General features: G+C 42.5%; 2 protein-coding genes across 4 annotated transcripts; one reads left to right on the top strand and one right to left on the bottom strand.

The window, feature by feature from the left end:
* The first annotated feature begins 602 nt into the window (after positions 1-602).
* On the top strand, positions 603-5,872 carry LOC135489874 (uncharacterized). The gene is made up of 8 exons (XM_064775481.1): positions 603-1,358; positions 2,118-2,409; positions 2,651-2,798; positions 3,151-3,317; positions 3,825-3,958; positions 4,380-4,546; positions 4,887-5,077; positions 5,670-5,872. The coding sequence occupies exons 1-8, from the start codon at positions 665-667 to the stop codon at positions 5,854-5,856; spliced, it is 1,980 nt and encodes a 659-aa protein (XP_064631551.1). The 5' UTR covers positions 603-664; the 3' UTR covers positions 5,857-5,872.
* A 105-nt stretch (positions 5,873-5,977) lies between these two features.
* On the bottom strand, positions 5,978-16,784 carry LOC135489875 (poly(U)-binding-splicing factor PUF60-like). 3 transcript variants are annotated; one of them, XM_064775483.1, is made up of 15 exons: positions 16,709-16,782; positions 16,223-16,289; positions 14,406-14,484; positions 12,252-12,367; positions 11,594-11,784; positions 11,355-11,413; positions 10,869-11,082; positions 10,594-10,721; positions 10,338-10,409; positions 10,098-10,200; positions 9,505-9,672; positions 9,083-9,314; positions 8,659-8,828; positions 8,305-8,494; positions 5,978-7,990 (listed from the first exon to the last, which is right to left on the bottom strand). In XM_064775483.1, exons 4-15 carry the CDS (start codon positions 12,304-12,306, stop codon positions 7,881-7,883), a joined length of 1,692 nt encoding a protein of 563 aa, XP_064631553.1. In that variant the 5' UTR covers positions 12,307-12,367; positions 14,406-14,484; positions 16,223-16,289; positions 16,709-16,782; the 3' UTR covers positions 5,978-7,880. The 3 variants fall into 3 exon arrangements, with proteins under 3 accessions (XP_064631553.1, XP_064631552.1, XP_064631554.1); XM_064775482.1 differs by lacking the exons at positions 12,252-12,367; positions 14,406-14,484 and having other exon boundaries at positions 16,709-16,784; XM_064775484.1 differs by lacking the exons at positions 14,406-14,484; positions 16,709-16,782 and having other exon boundaries at positions 16,223-16,240.
* Between the last annotated feature and the right edge of the window lie 246 nt (positions 16,785-17,030).

Below are 17,030 nucleotides of genomic sequence, written 5' to 3'. Positions count from 1 at the left end.
AAAACATATACTTATCAATATCAAATCTTCGCACTAACTTTTTGGAAGTCGTTTAATTGTGGCTCTATCAGGCGGAGATTGTGACATTGTCTTTCGTGCTTGTCGTCGATATTTGGAGTCGCCCCATTGTTGTGACAAGGCATGATGGCTCCGTGAAGCTGACTCGGTTCAAGTTGCACAAGTAGTTGCGCCAGCCACGAACTTGAAGAGCAGGGACTAGGATTATTAACTAGTACATAACAGGGACGTTTCAACTATTGAACATCGTTTGGTGAAATGGTTAAGCTTTCTTTCATTTATAGGAAGAAACGACTTCCTTTCTTTGCTTTGGAGGAAGAAACGATATTTCAAACTGTTTGAAGACGTAGGAGTAAAAAAGCCTGATCTCAGGATGCGCCGCCGACGATATAACCACACTATGATCGTATTAACATCAGTTGATTTACTGCTCTATCTTTCGCTTCTGTCACAAATTAGGATGCCGAACTACGTATTCCCCGGTATCTCCGATCCTAATCAATTTTGTTTTTACCGGAAAAGATAGTGATATATTGAACCAGATGGGCCGTTCCCGACTGAACCTGGGCTAATAAAGCGAAGCGCTCGTGCCCCGTCACGCGATCATAGACACGAGACTCTGTCATAGATAAAGCGCGGCAGCATAATGCTAGTGGGGACACTTTTCGTCTGTCTATTTCTACTCAGGTCGGCCAAAGCGAATTTGGATACTAGACTTAGCATTATCAGGGACAAACAGGGTCACAAGCATGCGCGTCTCGCTTTTTCAACTGCGAACGGGCACCTGCGCTGCGCTGCGTGGTTGGGCAGCGCAGCTCACGAGGAATCTTGGAGTTCCTGGTCAAATCTCAATTCGCCGACTCCGCTCGTCTCCAACCCCGCAACAGTCCATGACGAGCACAACCTTACGCATGTCTTCGCCCAAGGAAACGACGGACAAGTCTACACCTTGACGCAGGAACCCGGGAAGACAGGCTGTGTCAGCTTTTCGAAGCAATTGACTCACAAAATTGATGGGAACAAGAAATTACCATTTGATGCAAAAGCTTTCAAAGGTATAATTGGAAGAGACTCCATCACTTCCATCCGGACGCAAAGGGATAACGACATCTACGTCTTCAGCAGATCGTACAATAAGCCGTCTGGACTATTTTTTACAGTGTTTAATGGCAAGGTATTTACTCCTTGGAAATCTCTTGGAGGGGACCTCATCTCAGATGTTAGTGTCGTTGACAATGTCTACACCCACTACCTCGAAGCTTATGGTATTTTCGCAGACGGTAAAATCCATCGGATTTGGCAATGGAAGGATAAGAGCTGGTCTTCGTGGAGAAGTATGAGTAAGTGACTATCCTTCCCATGTTGTTGGTAAAACTCCCCACGTATCTCCCAATGCTCCGCCACGCAGCATCATCCCCAAGTAACAGCGATCAAGACTACACCTCCGAAAATTCGAACAACTTCTAGTCGATTCACGTCATCCTAATGTAGACGTCCTATGGTCCTATGTTGGGGGGTGGACGAGGCAAGCAACTGCGTCTTGAGTGTCATATTGGCCTGAGGTTTGGGACATGGATTGATTAAAGGTATGGCGAATGATGCGAGACATGTCCGCAACTCAACCTCAGTCACCACCAGAATCCAGTAATAGTTATTCGTCAATTTACACATGATAACCCATTATTTACACATGATACCCCAAATAGAGATATGAAGATAAACCCGAGCTCACTGACGTTTCTCCTAATCGTAGAATGATAACAACATTGCCAATTCTAACCTGTGAAAAAAGTGTTTAATGTCCCTACGTCCTATGACATGTGATTTGCCTGAACTCTGGGTGACCATTGATAAATATCCCGTTACAGTTGGCCTTTAAACCTGACAGATTGACTCCTGACCAAGAGGAGGTCAGATATCGTCAACTGAGGTATACACGGACAAACGCAATCCTCGTAAGCTTTTACATACGTCTTTCAGTGGACTGGAAAACTGGTCTTGTCACAACCAACTGTCCACCAACCAATGCAACAGGCCAAGACACCTTCACAGTCGTACTATTGGTTTACTCTAAATAGTCATTTATCACTATCTTACAGGCTATGGACAACCTGCCTTGGTTACGACCACTCGTCCAGTCGCCGAGGCCATGAGCTCAAACACCTTCAACGGAGGCATCGATGTCTTTGCCCTGGGGAAGGACGGTATGATTCACCACTGCTACCAGACGACCTGTGACATGGTCAACAATTTTTGGGGACTATGCACGTGGTCATGGTGGTATAAGCTGAAGGAGAAGACACCACGGCTTCTTTCAGAGATCAATGGCATCAGTGTGGGTCGAAACATCCATGGTGGGAATGAGATATTTATGCTTGGAAAGGACCACAGGTATTGCAAGCAAATGTCTTAGCTCGCAACAGAAATCTATCATGGGTCATGTTTGATGTAAAGCGAGCGGTTGTATGCCAAGGTGAAAAGAATAATAAATGAATGATGCGGGCAGCAAATACTGAGATAGTGACACATTTATGATTTCCGAATGTAGCAAACTAATCGTAATTATCGCGAAGGTTTGGTTGTTCTTTGTGGTATTTTCTTAGGTTGTGTGGTTTCGTCTTCCTTCTCACAGGGTATGGCACATGTGGCAAATGGAAAGGGGAGCGAGCTATGAGCACTGGGAGACAATTGGACAACCTGTTTCAAATGTTGCCTCTCTTCCTCTCGTTGATGAAGACCTTTGGTGGGGTGTGCACTTTGAAGACAACCAAAACAATAAGGTACGGCAAGAGGACGACGGTTTTTGGCAATGTGTTTGACGGCTTGCCTCGTACGGTCAACCAAGAACACAGCAGACGATTTCGATCCATTTTAAGTTACAAGGAGACCATCGGTCAGAGGCTGCGCCGCCAACATCCTGGCATAACCAGTGGTTTTCAATATACTCCGCCTGTCCATATTTTAAACTGTATTGAGACGTAGGAGTAAAAAATCCTGCTCTCAGGATGCGTCACCAAACATCAGTTAAGTTTACTGCTTTGTCCATCTTTTCGCTTCTGTCACAATTCAGGATTCCGAGTTCGAGAGGCAGTTACGCCCTATATATCTCCACATCTCCCAATCAATTTCCAGATTATAGCAGTCAAGCAGAGCCGCTCCATGGTTGTCTATCCTCCAAGCGTGGCGTTTGGAGGAATCCTTGTGACCTCCTGGGATGTCCCTCGCGATGAGAGCGTCGGGAAAGACTGGATCGGAATCTTCAGAGCTGGAGCTGGCAATGATGAATACCTTGACTACAGGTGATTGTAGAATATCAGGGGGATGATTCGATGAAAAGTTAATCCTTTGATAGTAGTTTTATCGCGTCTTCATGCCGTTTTTGGTTGTCTTTGCAAAATGATGTGGAAGACCATTCAGGTCATCCGACAATCAATGAAAGATGAGGTCAACTTGGGCGGGCATCGAAGATAAACACAGTTACACTCAGTGCAGTTACATACCCTCTTCAGAGCGAAAGAGTCAACGCATGTCCAAGTGTAACCGTTTTGGAATGTCCTTGTCTCGAGAGTGTCCCGGATGGGGGACAGATCACGAGCCTCTAAATAACCATCACTAATCTGTCACACTACAACAGGGAAGGACACATTAGAAGTCACTGGTGGATGGTTTAGCTTTTATCAGAGGAAAAATCTTTTTCTTTTGAGGGATGGGTTAATGAAATTCTGACATGTCTGCCACGGGGGCTCTTCTTCATAACGGGACATATTGTTGCGTCTGCTCTAAGGGACGCTTTCCCATTACTGTAGGTATGTGAACGGAGCGCTGAATCCTGGAGGTCGCCCTGTCCCCGAGGGTAAGGCTGGGCTCAAGCTATTTCTGCCGAAAGGGAAGTATGAGGTCCGATACCTTGTAGGAAGCCACGTCAGTGTGTTGCAGAGAGGTAGGTCTGAAAAAGTCTGGGGTTGGGCCATCTTGACATTCAATGTATTGACATTGCTCAGCTTAGAGACAACGCGCGTCGCCGAGACGATGGAGGCAATGAGGAAGGAAAGCTGAACCTGTCCCTTTAGCACCACACTTCCTCTACTCTTCATTCACTTCACCTCATCCCCATGGACAGCTTCATGGAGAGGACAGGGCCGAGTTTGCACTAACCAACTTTGACTTGAGCGTGGCATGAGCTTCAAGACCTCTCACTCGGTATTACCTTCACAATGAAATGAGTGCGAAGGGAGGATCATGCAACTGGCCATGGTATGCGGGGATGGGAGTGCGTCTACAGCAGAATCTCATAGCAGACGACGGGCGACAGGATGAAGCATTGGAAGCTGATGTTAAGCTGTAGTGTTGTTATTTTCCAGGTATTGTGAGCAATTCCTCAGCGCAGTCCTCCAGATGGACTCAGGTCTTCCAGGGTTTCAACAGAGGTCTTGGTCAAGATTCCATAACAGGACCAGACTGTGTGGATGACGGAGAAATGATGGTGGCCAAGTTCGAGTTGGCATTCACTGCTTTTATCAAAAAGGATGTGAGTACGCTTAATGTCGAGTCCGGGCGGAGCCATCACAACGACGTTATCCCTTTAGTGTGGCTTATCTGTAAAGAACAGTTGTACTGGGATTGCCATCATTGTAGGGAAGACTGAAGTAGTGTATTTGATGTTTGTAGGTTCTGTTTAGTGTCCTCGACTAGTCAGGTTGATGAAATCTGTGCAGTCCTTTATGCTTTAGGCATGGTTGTGAAAGTGTCTCTGCCTGTGTCAGACGTGTCTCTCCTTGATATGTCAACAATCGTGCCAGTGAAATGGTAGGCAACAAATCAAAATATCACAGACAGCATAATCATTTTCATATTCATTTTTGTTGCAGTTCCACCTTGGCCTACACCTCCTTGGCAAAGCCATCCACGAAATGTACACCGCTCTGATAACCTGTGGAGAGGTCAAGCTGGCTTATAAAATTTTAGCATTTGCCAAGGATCTGGTTGAATGCACGATGGACCTCTGTATTGCATTAATCCTCAATTTGACAAAGGACGTTTTCATCCTTTACAAGGCAAGGTAGGATCACATCTCTACACACATTTCTCAAAGAATGACACCATGACTACGTACATGCAGGTCCACTCCAGACACAATGGATCGGCTTCCTCCCTCCCCATGCCGTTTAGGATATAAACTGCCTTGGAGGTCCACATGTTGTGGAGGTTGTGGTTGGCTGTCAAATAATACAGGATCAGTGTTTGTCCACGGGAGTGTTTTTCCAGGGGAGTGTTTGTCCACGGGAGTGTTTGTCCACGGGAGTGTTTGTCCACGGGAGTGTTTGTCCAGGGGAGTGTTTGTCCAGGGGAGTGTTTGTCCAGGGGAGTGTTTGTCCAGGGGAGTGTTTGTCCACGGGAGTGTTTGTCCAGGGGAGTGTTTTTCCACGGGAGTGTTTGTCCACGGGAGTGTTTGTCCACGGGAGTGTTTGTCCACGGGAGTGTTTGTCCACGGGAGTGTTTGTCCACGGGAGTGTTTGTCCACGGGAGTGTTTGTCCACGGGAGTGTTAGATTGAAATGTGACAGCATTGACAACAAACCTTTATATTTTTTCTTAACAAAACATGAAAATCACTTGCGGACATGGATCTCACCATGCAGATTTATCTTTCAGGTATGAAATATACTGGGACATCCGGGCTGCCATCAATGCATTTGAAGTTGGTGCATACGAGCAGGGTGCCATTAGTATTGGACACGTCATCCGAGATGCACTGGGACTGCCCAACACCAGTATCATCAAGGATGAGATCATCAATAGCCTTTTAGTGAAGAGCTTGGAAGAGATAATCACCACCTGAACATATTTGAGCTGAATAGTCACAATATACCAACAGATGCAACCAATTGACTTCTCCTATTGTTGTTATTGTTTCTGTTAACTCAGTCAAGCTCGCTTTCATGGGATGTAGTCACCATTATACATAGAAAACAACAAAGTTGTATAAATACAAAATAGCGTTTATCTACACACATCATACAAGTTTCATAACATTCAATGTCAATCAAATCATATCCACGAACATGATTTTTTTTATACCAAAATGGCATTATATATTGTCTCACCGAACACCACAGATGTGCAGTCATAATGTGAGCCAAACCCAAGACATTTTGGTGAGGGTTTCAGCCAATGACAGCTCTTCTCGCACAGCATTTGGTGAGACAACTAAAAACCTCCAGTTTGCTAGCAATTTTCATTCAAAAACACCTTGAGATGTGAAGTCATTTGTATTCAATTCATAAACAGGTTAAGATTCTAGAACAACCCAAGCTGTACTGGCTGTGACACCAAAAACCACTGCGGTCAGAACGAGGCCTCATGTACTTAACATTGTAATAAAGGTGTTTTAGAATTCACAACATTAATGGGGAATGGGGACAGGAGATAACCTGTGTAAGGTGAAACCACAAATCCTCGACTTTGTCATCATGGAGTTCTCATATCCAGATTTACAACACTGTGTTACAGATAGCATCAACCACGGAGATATTAGTCCTGACAATATGATTAAACCATTAGAACTACAGAAACACCAGGTCCAGAAACCTCCTCTCTATTGATAATAGTAATATTAGTACTTTTCAGTTCATTTGCAAGTGCCCTTCATTAGTCCAAATGGATTACAAGTATTGAAGAAATATTTTGATTAATTCCAATACTATTTTTAAAATTTGACAAATTTAAGCACTAAAATCACTGACCATTCAAATTTAAAATGAAAATTGCATTAAAATGTATTGCTTATTACCAAGTATGTACATGAAGTGACAACATCACAAGATCCAATAAATATCTGAAAACCAGTATCCGGTAAAATCCTCCAAGGTTGAGAAAAAAACCATTTTTCAAGGAAATAACATGCAACACAATTTCATGGTATTTCAAAATCAGTGCCAGTCATGTTGGAGGTCACAGACATCAATTCATGAACAAGTGAGGAGGCTGCAATCAGCAGAGACCAGAAGATCCAATACCATAAAGAAAGGATCCTACTCCCAGAACAGAATGATGGACCCAAAATGAGGGAGCGTCGTCACAGCAGTCTCGTTGTTCAAACAAGCCAACTTTCACTTGTCCAAGAAAACAACCACTGACTGCTGGACACCTCCCACTGCAACATCTGTCACCAGCTCACCAACCTCACTTGGTAAAGGTTTGTGACCACTACTAGAATACAATATAAAATTGACATGAAATTACCCTGTAGAGAGGGCAGTTCAAACTGAACTTCAGCAAGGACCCAGTCCCAAATCTACCTGTGACAGAGGAGATTCGAGCAGCCACCGAAACGAATGGGTTGTATATCAAGACAACGATGACAAAGTATGCATTATGTACAGTATGGCCAGCGTCAAACATTGCAGTGCATCAGCCAAACCAGTGACGATACCAAGCTCTGTGGACAAAGCCCTCGACTGGCAGAGAAGATACTCAGAGAAACAATCTCTCACCCATGGGTGCTGGGCCTTTCAACAACATAGTATACACATCTCAAAAAGGGATGGTTGTTATACTTGGACAATGTCGGTCATGTAAGACTATTCAATTATGTACAGCATGGCCTGCCTCAAACGTTAGGAAGTGGTTCATCTGTGGAAGTGGTGCGAGCTACTTTCATAGTCACTGATTCCACCATAGAGATGACATAAATCTGAGAACACTGACTGCACCAGGCCACCGAGTTCCCCCTACAACACAATACATACACTGCAGGAAGGGATGCATTGAGGACAACTCCAGCCAAGCACAACAATTCATATTTGTACATATTGGCAGTTTTTAACAAGATTTCACAGTTTTTTACAGCTTGATGACACTGGCTCATCCTGATAGGTCGTTTGCTTCATACATGTCCACGTCATATGTCTCCGCCCGAACAATTCTTCCACCAAAAAACCGCCCGTTTAGAGCATTGCAGGCCAGTTGAACAGCTGAAAATAGAGAGAAAAACAGGTTTTAATACTTTGCCATAGCCACCGGCATTAGGCCTCTTACAGTGAAACTCTTCACAGCCAACAAATCAACTAAGAACAGGCCATCGGAGTGGTGAATGGAAACATCAGTGCTCATCACCGCTGAGGTTCCTGGCCCGATTCCTGGTCGGTCGCCCAGTATATGACAGAGGTCAACTCTCTTAGAAATGTCTCATCAAAAGAGCCAATAACAAGCCAAGTTAGCTGTGTTCTCTTGATTCTAAGGGTGTTGGTCCTGAGGGAAATACAACCTCGTGCACAAAATGACTTACATCTTTCGACGGTGAATTCCACAAATATTTTAACGATAATTTCTGCATCTTCTTCTTCTCCTTGTTTTTCTTGATAAATGATGACCCGTTCAACGTTTCCAAACTTGCCACACTCCTCTGTCACTTCAGTTTCTAATTCATCATCTAGATCTTCAGGTCCAACCATATTTCTTAGCACCATGACCCGATTCTTAAAAAGAAGAGACAAACAACTGAATTAACAAGCAAATCATGATACAAATCAGTTACAAATTTACCTATCATCTGATCTGTGTACCAGAAGAATAGGTGTCAGAGTGACCCAATCAACTGAATTGGCATGAGCCTTGAGGATTATGCTAATGTCTGGCTTACCGTCATCGACTTTCTCATGAGTTTCTGCATGACCATATGGCGAGCATTACTTCCACTGATCTTCATATTCTCCTGCTGATCGAGTGATTGGGCAGCATCCTCTTCTCGCTCTTTCTTACGTTTCTCGGCCTTGGTAGGTTCAGGCGTGGGGGGCGGGGGAATGGCAGACACTGCAACAACACAAAATATCCTCATTTTGGAAGCGGTGCATGGATTTTTGTTTTTCCAGCTGATTCAACGATTGTGCCACATGATGATGTCAAAAACATTGATGATCAACGTTGATCGAGTAGTTTCCTGATTACATCAGTCTACGGATGAACATTCTAAGAACATTTATTTTCCCTTTGAAAAGCGAACCTATGGACTTCATCAGACCAAAGTGATGAATCTATTTGGATGTAGAAGAGGCAAGACAACAAACCTGGAATTGGCTGCGATATGGCTCCTAATTGGGGCGTAACGACCCCTGGTGCTCCTAACACTGTAGGCACAACAACTCCTGGCGCACCGATGGTGCTCGGTGTGGCCACTCCAGGTGGACCCAGCGACTTGATATCTACAACACCTGGAGGAGGTATGGCACCCAGCTTCGGGCTGCTTGTTGCCGATTTGGTGGCCACCGGCACAGGTGGGGGTGGTGGGGGTATCACAGGCTGAAAGAAGGAACAATTCACATCAACCTCACAAGTCTTGAAAGCACAAATTAGTTTCATATCTGGCAATAATGAATCAATTTTTCAGAGTCAAAAGTTACGTAAAGCTATCGAGTCAAATGCTGCAAAAACAGCGAACGCAGAATAAGATGTTAGGATCAAGTAAGTTGAAAAGTTCTTGAAAACTTACTGAAGAAGATTTACTTGGCATTTTGACAGTTTCGTTGGATGAACCAACATTTGCCACAGCATCCATTGCTGTTATCTTGGCGGTGACGGCTGCCGCAGCCACTGCAGCAGCAGTGGGCATACTACCTGGGCCGGAAGGAGCCTGGCCAGCATTTGGAGGCGTGATACACTGAAACAGAAAAACAGAAGACTTAACAACAATGCAGATAACACTTAGGCAGATTCATTCAGAGAAAACCGGTCTGTGCATAGCATTATCTGTCACAGGGCCTTCCAGCTCTTCACACACTGAGCTGAGGCCTACAGGGGGCACAATACCGTCAACCTGAAAATATTTGTGCCCATTCATTTTTTGATTTGTGAAATTCTCTTTTTATAATTCTGATTTTCATTTTGGCTGACTCAAGTTACTTTCAACTTTTCCAATCAAAAAATTTTTTTTTTTTTTTCGTTATTTTTATTTTTGCCGATCACCTCGATCTGCAAAAAGGAAAAAAAAGAAGAAACAGAAAAAAACAGAAAAAAAATTTTTTTTTGCAAAAAATCCACGAAACCCGCTCACGAAGATTTGAGTGTTTACAATGTTAGGCTTACCTTTCCAACTCGTAGGTACTGGCCACCAAGATCAAACAAGTTCATGGAGGAGACAGCGTCAAGAGAAGCTTGTGGAGTGTCGTACTCAATGAAGCCATACCCCCTGAAAGCAAGAGATAATTGGTTGATGCAGAATACAGTTAGCATCCAAATATTTGAAAGTTTACAAGGCGTTCAAGAAAGAAATGAAAGTCACCATCAGTCTCAGTGGCACTTGACATAACATGGATTATTACTTACTTGTGTTTACCAGGCTTTGATGCATCTTGCGCCAGACCACACGATGTGATTTTTCCAAACGCTTCGAAAACACTGAAATACAGAACACAGGTATCATCAAGCAACTGTAGCCAGAGAACTCATCACATGATCCACAACCAAACAAAGACTTCCACCATGTTGCCGCGACTGCCCAGCAGGTAGTCACATTTGGGAAAAAACGTGTTCTCTCTTGCCAGAGCCGGTCACATACTTGACTCTCGACGTCTAAACTTACCTCTGTATGTCCGTTTCTGTGAGATCATGATGAATCGATGACACATAGATCCTGTTAAAGTTCTTTGCTTCCACCGCTAGCTGTTCAATGATGGGCTGAGCTTGGGGCATATTGCTTGGACGGCCAACCTAGACGAGATTGAAGAATATGACGTACAGATTATTTGTAATTGGATTAATCAGGTCACCTTGCTACCTAACCGAGATAACTTCCCCTCAAAATAGAAACATCACACCCCCTGATTAGAAGAGCAGCTATCTTAAGAATGTTTCTACCTTAATATTCCTCCCTCCTATCATGACGCCGTTCATCTGGTCAAGAGCAAGTTGGGCAGCCTCGGGAAGCTCGTACTCAATAAATGCAAATCCTTTATGTTTGTTTGTGTTAGGATCCCACGATAAGTTGACACTCTTTATCGGGCCGAACGGGATGAATGCTTGTTTGATCGTGTCCTCCTTAATCTCAAAGTTGATGCTTCCAACATAAATCCTGAAATCATATCACCAGAGAATTATTTTTAGTAACACACGATTCAAGTATTACAATATATTCATGTGACGTCATTCAGGTTTGGTTTAACCATAAGACTGTTGTGAGAGTTGTGATGAACCGAAATACCTGTCCCATGACATCATGACACAATGTACAACATCACAAAATGTCGTACGTGACACCACAGCCAACCATTTTACGCTGTGGAACATCCTGTATCAAAGCAGTCTAAACAGAACATGGAGCATAGCCTTGGGTGGAACACTCACCTGCACATGAGTGCCAAAGCTTGTTGTCTCTGAACCGTGTTTTGGAAGTTCAACATTTGCTGAAAAATAAAACAGAAGTTGGTTTCAAATCGAAAATAATTACAGAGTAACATAGTTTTCAGTTTCAACCTCTCTAACTTTAACAGCACGTCATTCTTTCCAACACCATTTTGACCTTCATTCCATGGTAAGAGGAAGGTCAGCTACTGTTTACCAGACGACATGAAGTCAATTCTCACCTGCTGCTGGTGTGCAATCGTCTGCTTCACCAACACACTCTTGATACTTTGTTCCATTGCATACTTCCTCGCCCGTGCGATCGTTTCCTGCTGTGTCGATGATAACTTCGGCAACTGGTAAGGCTTGACCTGTTTCTTGGCACCGGGCCCCTCGATAACTGGCCCCAACTGATCCACGGTACAACTCGCATCTAAAAGGCAAAGCATAGAATTAGAAACTGGTCATGTTGGTTGCACTGCCTCATCAAGATAAGACTTGAGTATGTAAGCGATACAGAGTAGTTCACCAGAGGACCAGGGATGCGGATATGCCATTTCTAAAGCACATGGTGATTTAGGGATCATGCAAAAAGAATTCCCCGCAGAAAGTCATGCTTGTCAGAGCTTTCCTGTCATCCTGTACTTTAGGACTTGCAGGCAAGAGGAGCTATAGGAGAGCGGAGTGGACTGGGGGGATTGAATTATTTGGGCAGATAAGGCAGCACATTTGAAACAAGGAGGACACCATTGACCCCAAACCCTTGGTGTCTGTTTCCCAAGGCAATCAAGTACTGAAATAGACGCTGAAATTGACAAACAGGCTACGGAACAAAGTCTGAGAAAACTATCGCAAATTACATGAAAGATCTCTCCGTGACTTCATAAATCAAACCTTTACCGGGTTGAGCACGACTTTTGATCGTCGGCATGCCAGAATGTAACCAGGCTGACATGACGTGGTTGTACTAGATCCATAACTGGCATGCGTCATTTTGGAATTATTTATCGCACCGTCTAGTATTGGAATATGCAAGAACAGAGAAAGAAAGAAAAACAAAACATTATTGGGAGAATAAAGCACTATCGATACATTATTCTATAGGTGATCGAATCGAGCTACTTTTTGGCCCAAAAATATCAAACACTAAAACACAACGCCAAGCAAAGATCACCCCAGATTGGTATCATTTCAGCAATTTGTAAATCCAAGGCCGACAGGGAAATAACAAGATACCAGCCTGGGGCCAATCTTACCAGAAATGTACAAAGTGTTGCCGACGGAGAGAGACTAGAACACTCCTCTCTACACAGCATGTGACAATAACCAGCAACAGGTGAAAATGTGTATCGATGAAGACCCTTTTGAAAAGTCAATTATGAGCCCTAAAGAAACGCCTTCAATCATTCTATCAATATTTTTTGCTCTCTCAATCCGATATCAAGCATTGCTGATATTGATGTCTTATTTTTCAACCAAAGAGGCTTAACGTTTTATTGAATTTACAAATGTGGGACAGACATTTTCAGATGTTCCTGGCTTTACAAAGAGTACTTCACTTCAATTGAAAGCTGCACGAACCAAGACTGGCACCATTTCAGTAAGCTCTGGCAAGTCAAATGAAAACAAATGGTTGCTCTATATAGTGTAACTTTGCAAAGTTTTGAACAGATTTTTCAATTTCAATGAACAGGGAGCAGATGTTCCCAAATCCATATTTATCAGTCCAAGCACTACCAGTCTAGTTCAACAATGCTGGCTAGAGTAGAGTCTCTTTTAAATGTCACACATCTAGAATTCAACCAAAACTGACAAAGTTTTCTGAAAAGAGAAACTTTGGGATTAGCACTTGTTAGTTCTGGCTGAAAAGAAATTTATTGTACACATGTTTGGTTTTTACTCAGGACCACTGGCACTGAGCCAATTAGCTGGGTATTTTCAGAATGGCAGAACTCACATCATCATGGTGGGGAAAAACTTGAACATGAGAAAAAAATAGTCAAGCTGCAAGTTTTGATCGACTGATCAGTGTTTGGTCAAAGTATGCGAAGCGTCTCTTTTTCAGATGATAGGTTCAGGGATGATTTCAAATTTCAACGAATTGTGATTCTTTTGCAACACAAGCTCAGAGGGAAGCGCATCAAGAGATTGATATCAGCATGGGCCTACTCTGTCATGTCTGTAATCATAAACCCTGACTACCCTCATCCGAACCCTTGGGCCAAGTCGCCAAAGTCCACTCCGTTTTGATTAAAAATATTGAAATAGAAGAAAAAATGTGTAAAAACAAGTTGTTTTTTTAGTGTGTGGACTTCATCTGCAAAATATAAGAGCAGAACAACAATGCCGGGTTAGAGAACGCGAGAAAATGAGAACAAAAACATTGGTGGCCAGGATTTGGAAAGTCTGCAAAGTTGAATCTGCAAAAGACAAAAGAACAGAGAGCATCTATATTGGTTTGGATTAAACAGGGTTAACAGTCCTCGTCCAAACCTGGCCACCCTATTCCCGCATGACACTCAGCCTGTACTCGATATTTCTATATCTCTGACTGAACCAACGGTAACCACAGTTTGCCAGGCGGCTTGGTTGCGTCCGTAAGCCAAGCATACTCTTCTGAAAGACAGAGACAAAAAGAAAGCAGCCCATGTTAGAATGTAGCGTCTGAGGGAAGTTTGACATTAGCACACGTTCTGACGACTGAGGAAAAAAATGTAAACATGCCAAAATGTTGATCTCTTTTTGTGACAGAGACGATTCAAAATGACTGTTTTTGTTTGTTTTGGATTGTTACAACTCGATTGAAAATACACATTGAATCTTGAACATCTTGTGTCCACATATTGTTCTTATCATAACCTACATCTTCGCGTGGTCTAACAAATTCTAGAACAGACTGCACCAACGTTGTTCCAATTGTCCACACATAAGGTTCATGTTAGTCCACCCTGTCACCCAAATATAGGGTGAACAAACAGTAACCATCACACCCAGATGAAGAACAGTCAAAGGAGCTATGTTTGATACCATGTTTTGCATGCACTGATCCCTTACTATTGCGGCAGAGTTGCACGCTCATTTGTTCGAAATCTCGCTTGTGAAATGGTGCGCCATGGCAACCAACGTCTTCATCCTGAAAACTCAGAATCAAACAGAAAGAGAGACACAGCATTAGTCCCAGAATATCACCTCTTGTTTAGACAACTCACAGTCCATGCTACCTCTGCAAGATTTTGCTGGCAAGAAAAATTAACAAAATTATATTTTTTTGGTTCATTTCAGTACCCATAGAGGGAACTTTTCAATCCTCCTCCCAATTTATCTCAGCAGGGTAAATATTTTAAATTAATATCACATGTGTAAAGACTACAAGTCAACTCTAGAAGTGCACAATTCAAAATTAAAGCTCATTTCACTCATTTGTAGAATATCCCAAAAGCCCCAGGATTGAGGAATCACACGTAACAAAAGGCAATTTCATAAATTCATATATACTTTTACAGGCTTTGCAGCATGAACTTGTTTGAAGTGACACTCCTTGAGCATGAGTCAGCCGGCAAAAACTTGCAAAGCCTACGCAGACGCACACTGACACGACATTGATTGATAAAAAAATATTATACAATACAAATTTCTGATGGTGAAATCAAACATGGAAAGACACTCTCTTGGAGATTGGAATTACAAGCCAGGAAAGAACCAACGGCACACAGTTTGATTACCAAGCATTCTCCACAGTCACCAGTAATCATAAAGAAGTGATTCTGATTCATCCCAACAAGCTCTGCCAGAAAAAGAGCATTTTCCATGTCAACATGACTGGTGTTAGGAAATCCGGCCCCAATAGACAGCTAAGAGCAAAAGTATCAAACTCAGAGAAGTCTGTGACTGAAATGGTCAAATCACCATATCAGGCATTGATGAACTGTGTGTTTTAAAAAGGGATTCAAACAATTTCTCTCAAAGCCCTGTCATTCTTTGAGAAAAATGCACTTTGTTCCCAAGATAGTCTGATTATACTTGTAAGAGGAAGAGGTTCAATTTTGACTTCAATCTTTGTATATCGTTTCATTGGTCATCCAAACAGAGACAAATCAGTTCATCATCATCGCTATACTTGTCCTGCACCGCATCCATATTATGAGCAATCGTCTGCCACTCTCAAGACATACTTACCACTAACAAAAAGACCAACTTATTTAATACGAGAAGGAAAAAGACCCTCTTCATCACAATGAGGAATGATTCTCTTCAGAACTGTATATTGTACCTTACATGTGAACCGCTCTGGCAAAAGCGGACAATTTGGCTTAAAGACAGATTAGAAGTTATTAGTATAGGCCGATTGTACACAAAATTACCTTTAAACAATCGTCAGTTGCTTGATAATCGCTTAAAGATAGGACTTCAAAACACATTACTAATTCAGGTTTTTGTTACCGCATCTACTCATCACCATATATTGTATGTTGTTTTACATGACATTTGCCAGAAAACTAAATTTCATTCTTTTTTGCTTTTTCCTATTTTCTCCACATGCAAGCGCCTATTTTTGCCAGAGTAGGTCTCACATATTACACATTCTCTAAAATTGTCCATAATAGAAGCATAACTTGGTTAATAGATGGAGGGTTAATAACAAGTCCAGGAGCCCACACAATGACATGTTATGGAAATAACAAAAATATATCACCATCCACTTAAAAATTGACCTCAAGTTTACACAGTTGTAACAATATGAATACACCATACAAGCCGCGATGCAAGAGAATATGCACTTCAATCGCTACAAGATGGAAGTTAAGAGATCTTCCCATTTCTTAACGTCCATCCCTCAGCGAATGTGCTGTTAACGATCCGTCACAACATACCATCCATTAATAGCTTCATCATCTTGCTGGATGAATCCCCATTCATTCCGCCTAAAGACGCCATTGCCTGCAAGAGAAAGATGAGATGATTGTAAGCATGCCATATAGATACAAAAATTTACCGTCGATGCGAAATACCTATTTTCGGACAGCTGTCTGCGCCAGTTAAAAACAAATGAAAGCATATCCCAGGACTCATCGTGTAGAGAAACTGTAAAACATCAGATAATCAGACTGGAAGCCTTAGATTTGGAAAAGGTGTTTTTTTCTGTTGCAACTATAACGTCCGACATATGAAAACGAGGATACAAAGTCATCGCCGCCATGTTCGACGTTCGAGCGACGAGACGATATTTTTTGGGATTTTTCACACCTGCTATCGGGCACACAGACCAAGCAAATCGTAAATTTTGCTAAATATTTCAAATCTTGAATTATTATTGATTCTTTTCTTCTCTAAATATATGGTAAATATGCCTGATTTACCTGTGCAAGGGCCCCATTTTGTTGGGAAGTAGGGTTCAATAAATTAGTCATATCCATCATGTCCATCTTGCGTGTTGGTCTATGTTCCAATCCGTGACGTGGGGTAATTGAACATTTTAATGACGTCATCAATCTGCATCAGCAAAGATATTTGGCCAAAATGGGCAGAAAGTTGTCAATGTCGATGGAAAATATTCTCTTGCAAATAAATCATAACATCTTCCCTAGAAACTCTTAAAACATTCCAGAAATCGATTTTTATTCCCAAAGCTATTTTTAGATTTGAAAGGTTTCAAGCGGTTTTGTCCAAATCGCATTCCTC

The sequence above is a fragment of the Lineus longissimus genome, chromosome 6 (assembly GCF_910592395.1).
Source record: "Lineus longissimus chromosome 6, tnLinLong1.2, whole genome shotgun sequence".
NCBI classification, from domain to species: Eukaryota; Metazoa; Nemertea; class Pilidiophora; order Heteronemertea; family Lineidae; genus Lineus; species Lineus longissimus.
Note: the sequence above shows the minus strand (reverse complement) of the source record. Positions and strands in the feature narration are given on the sequence as shown.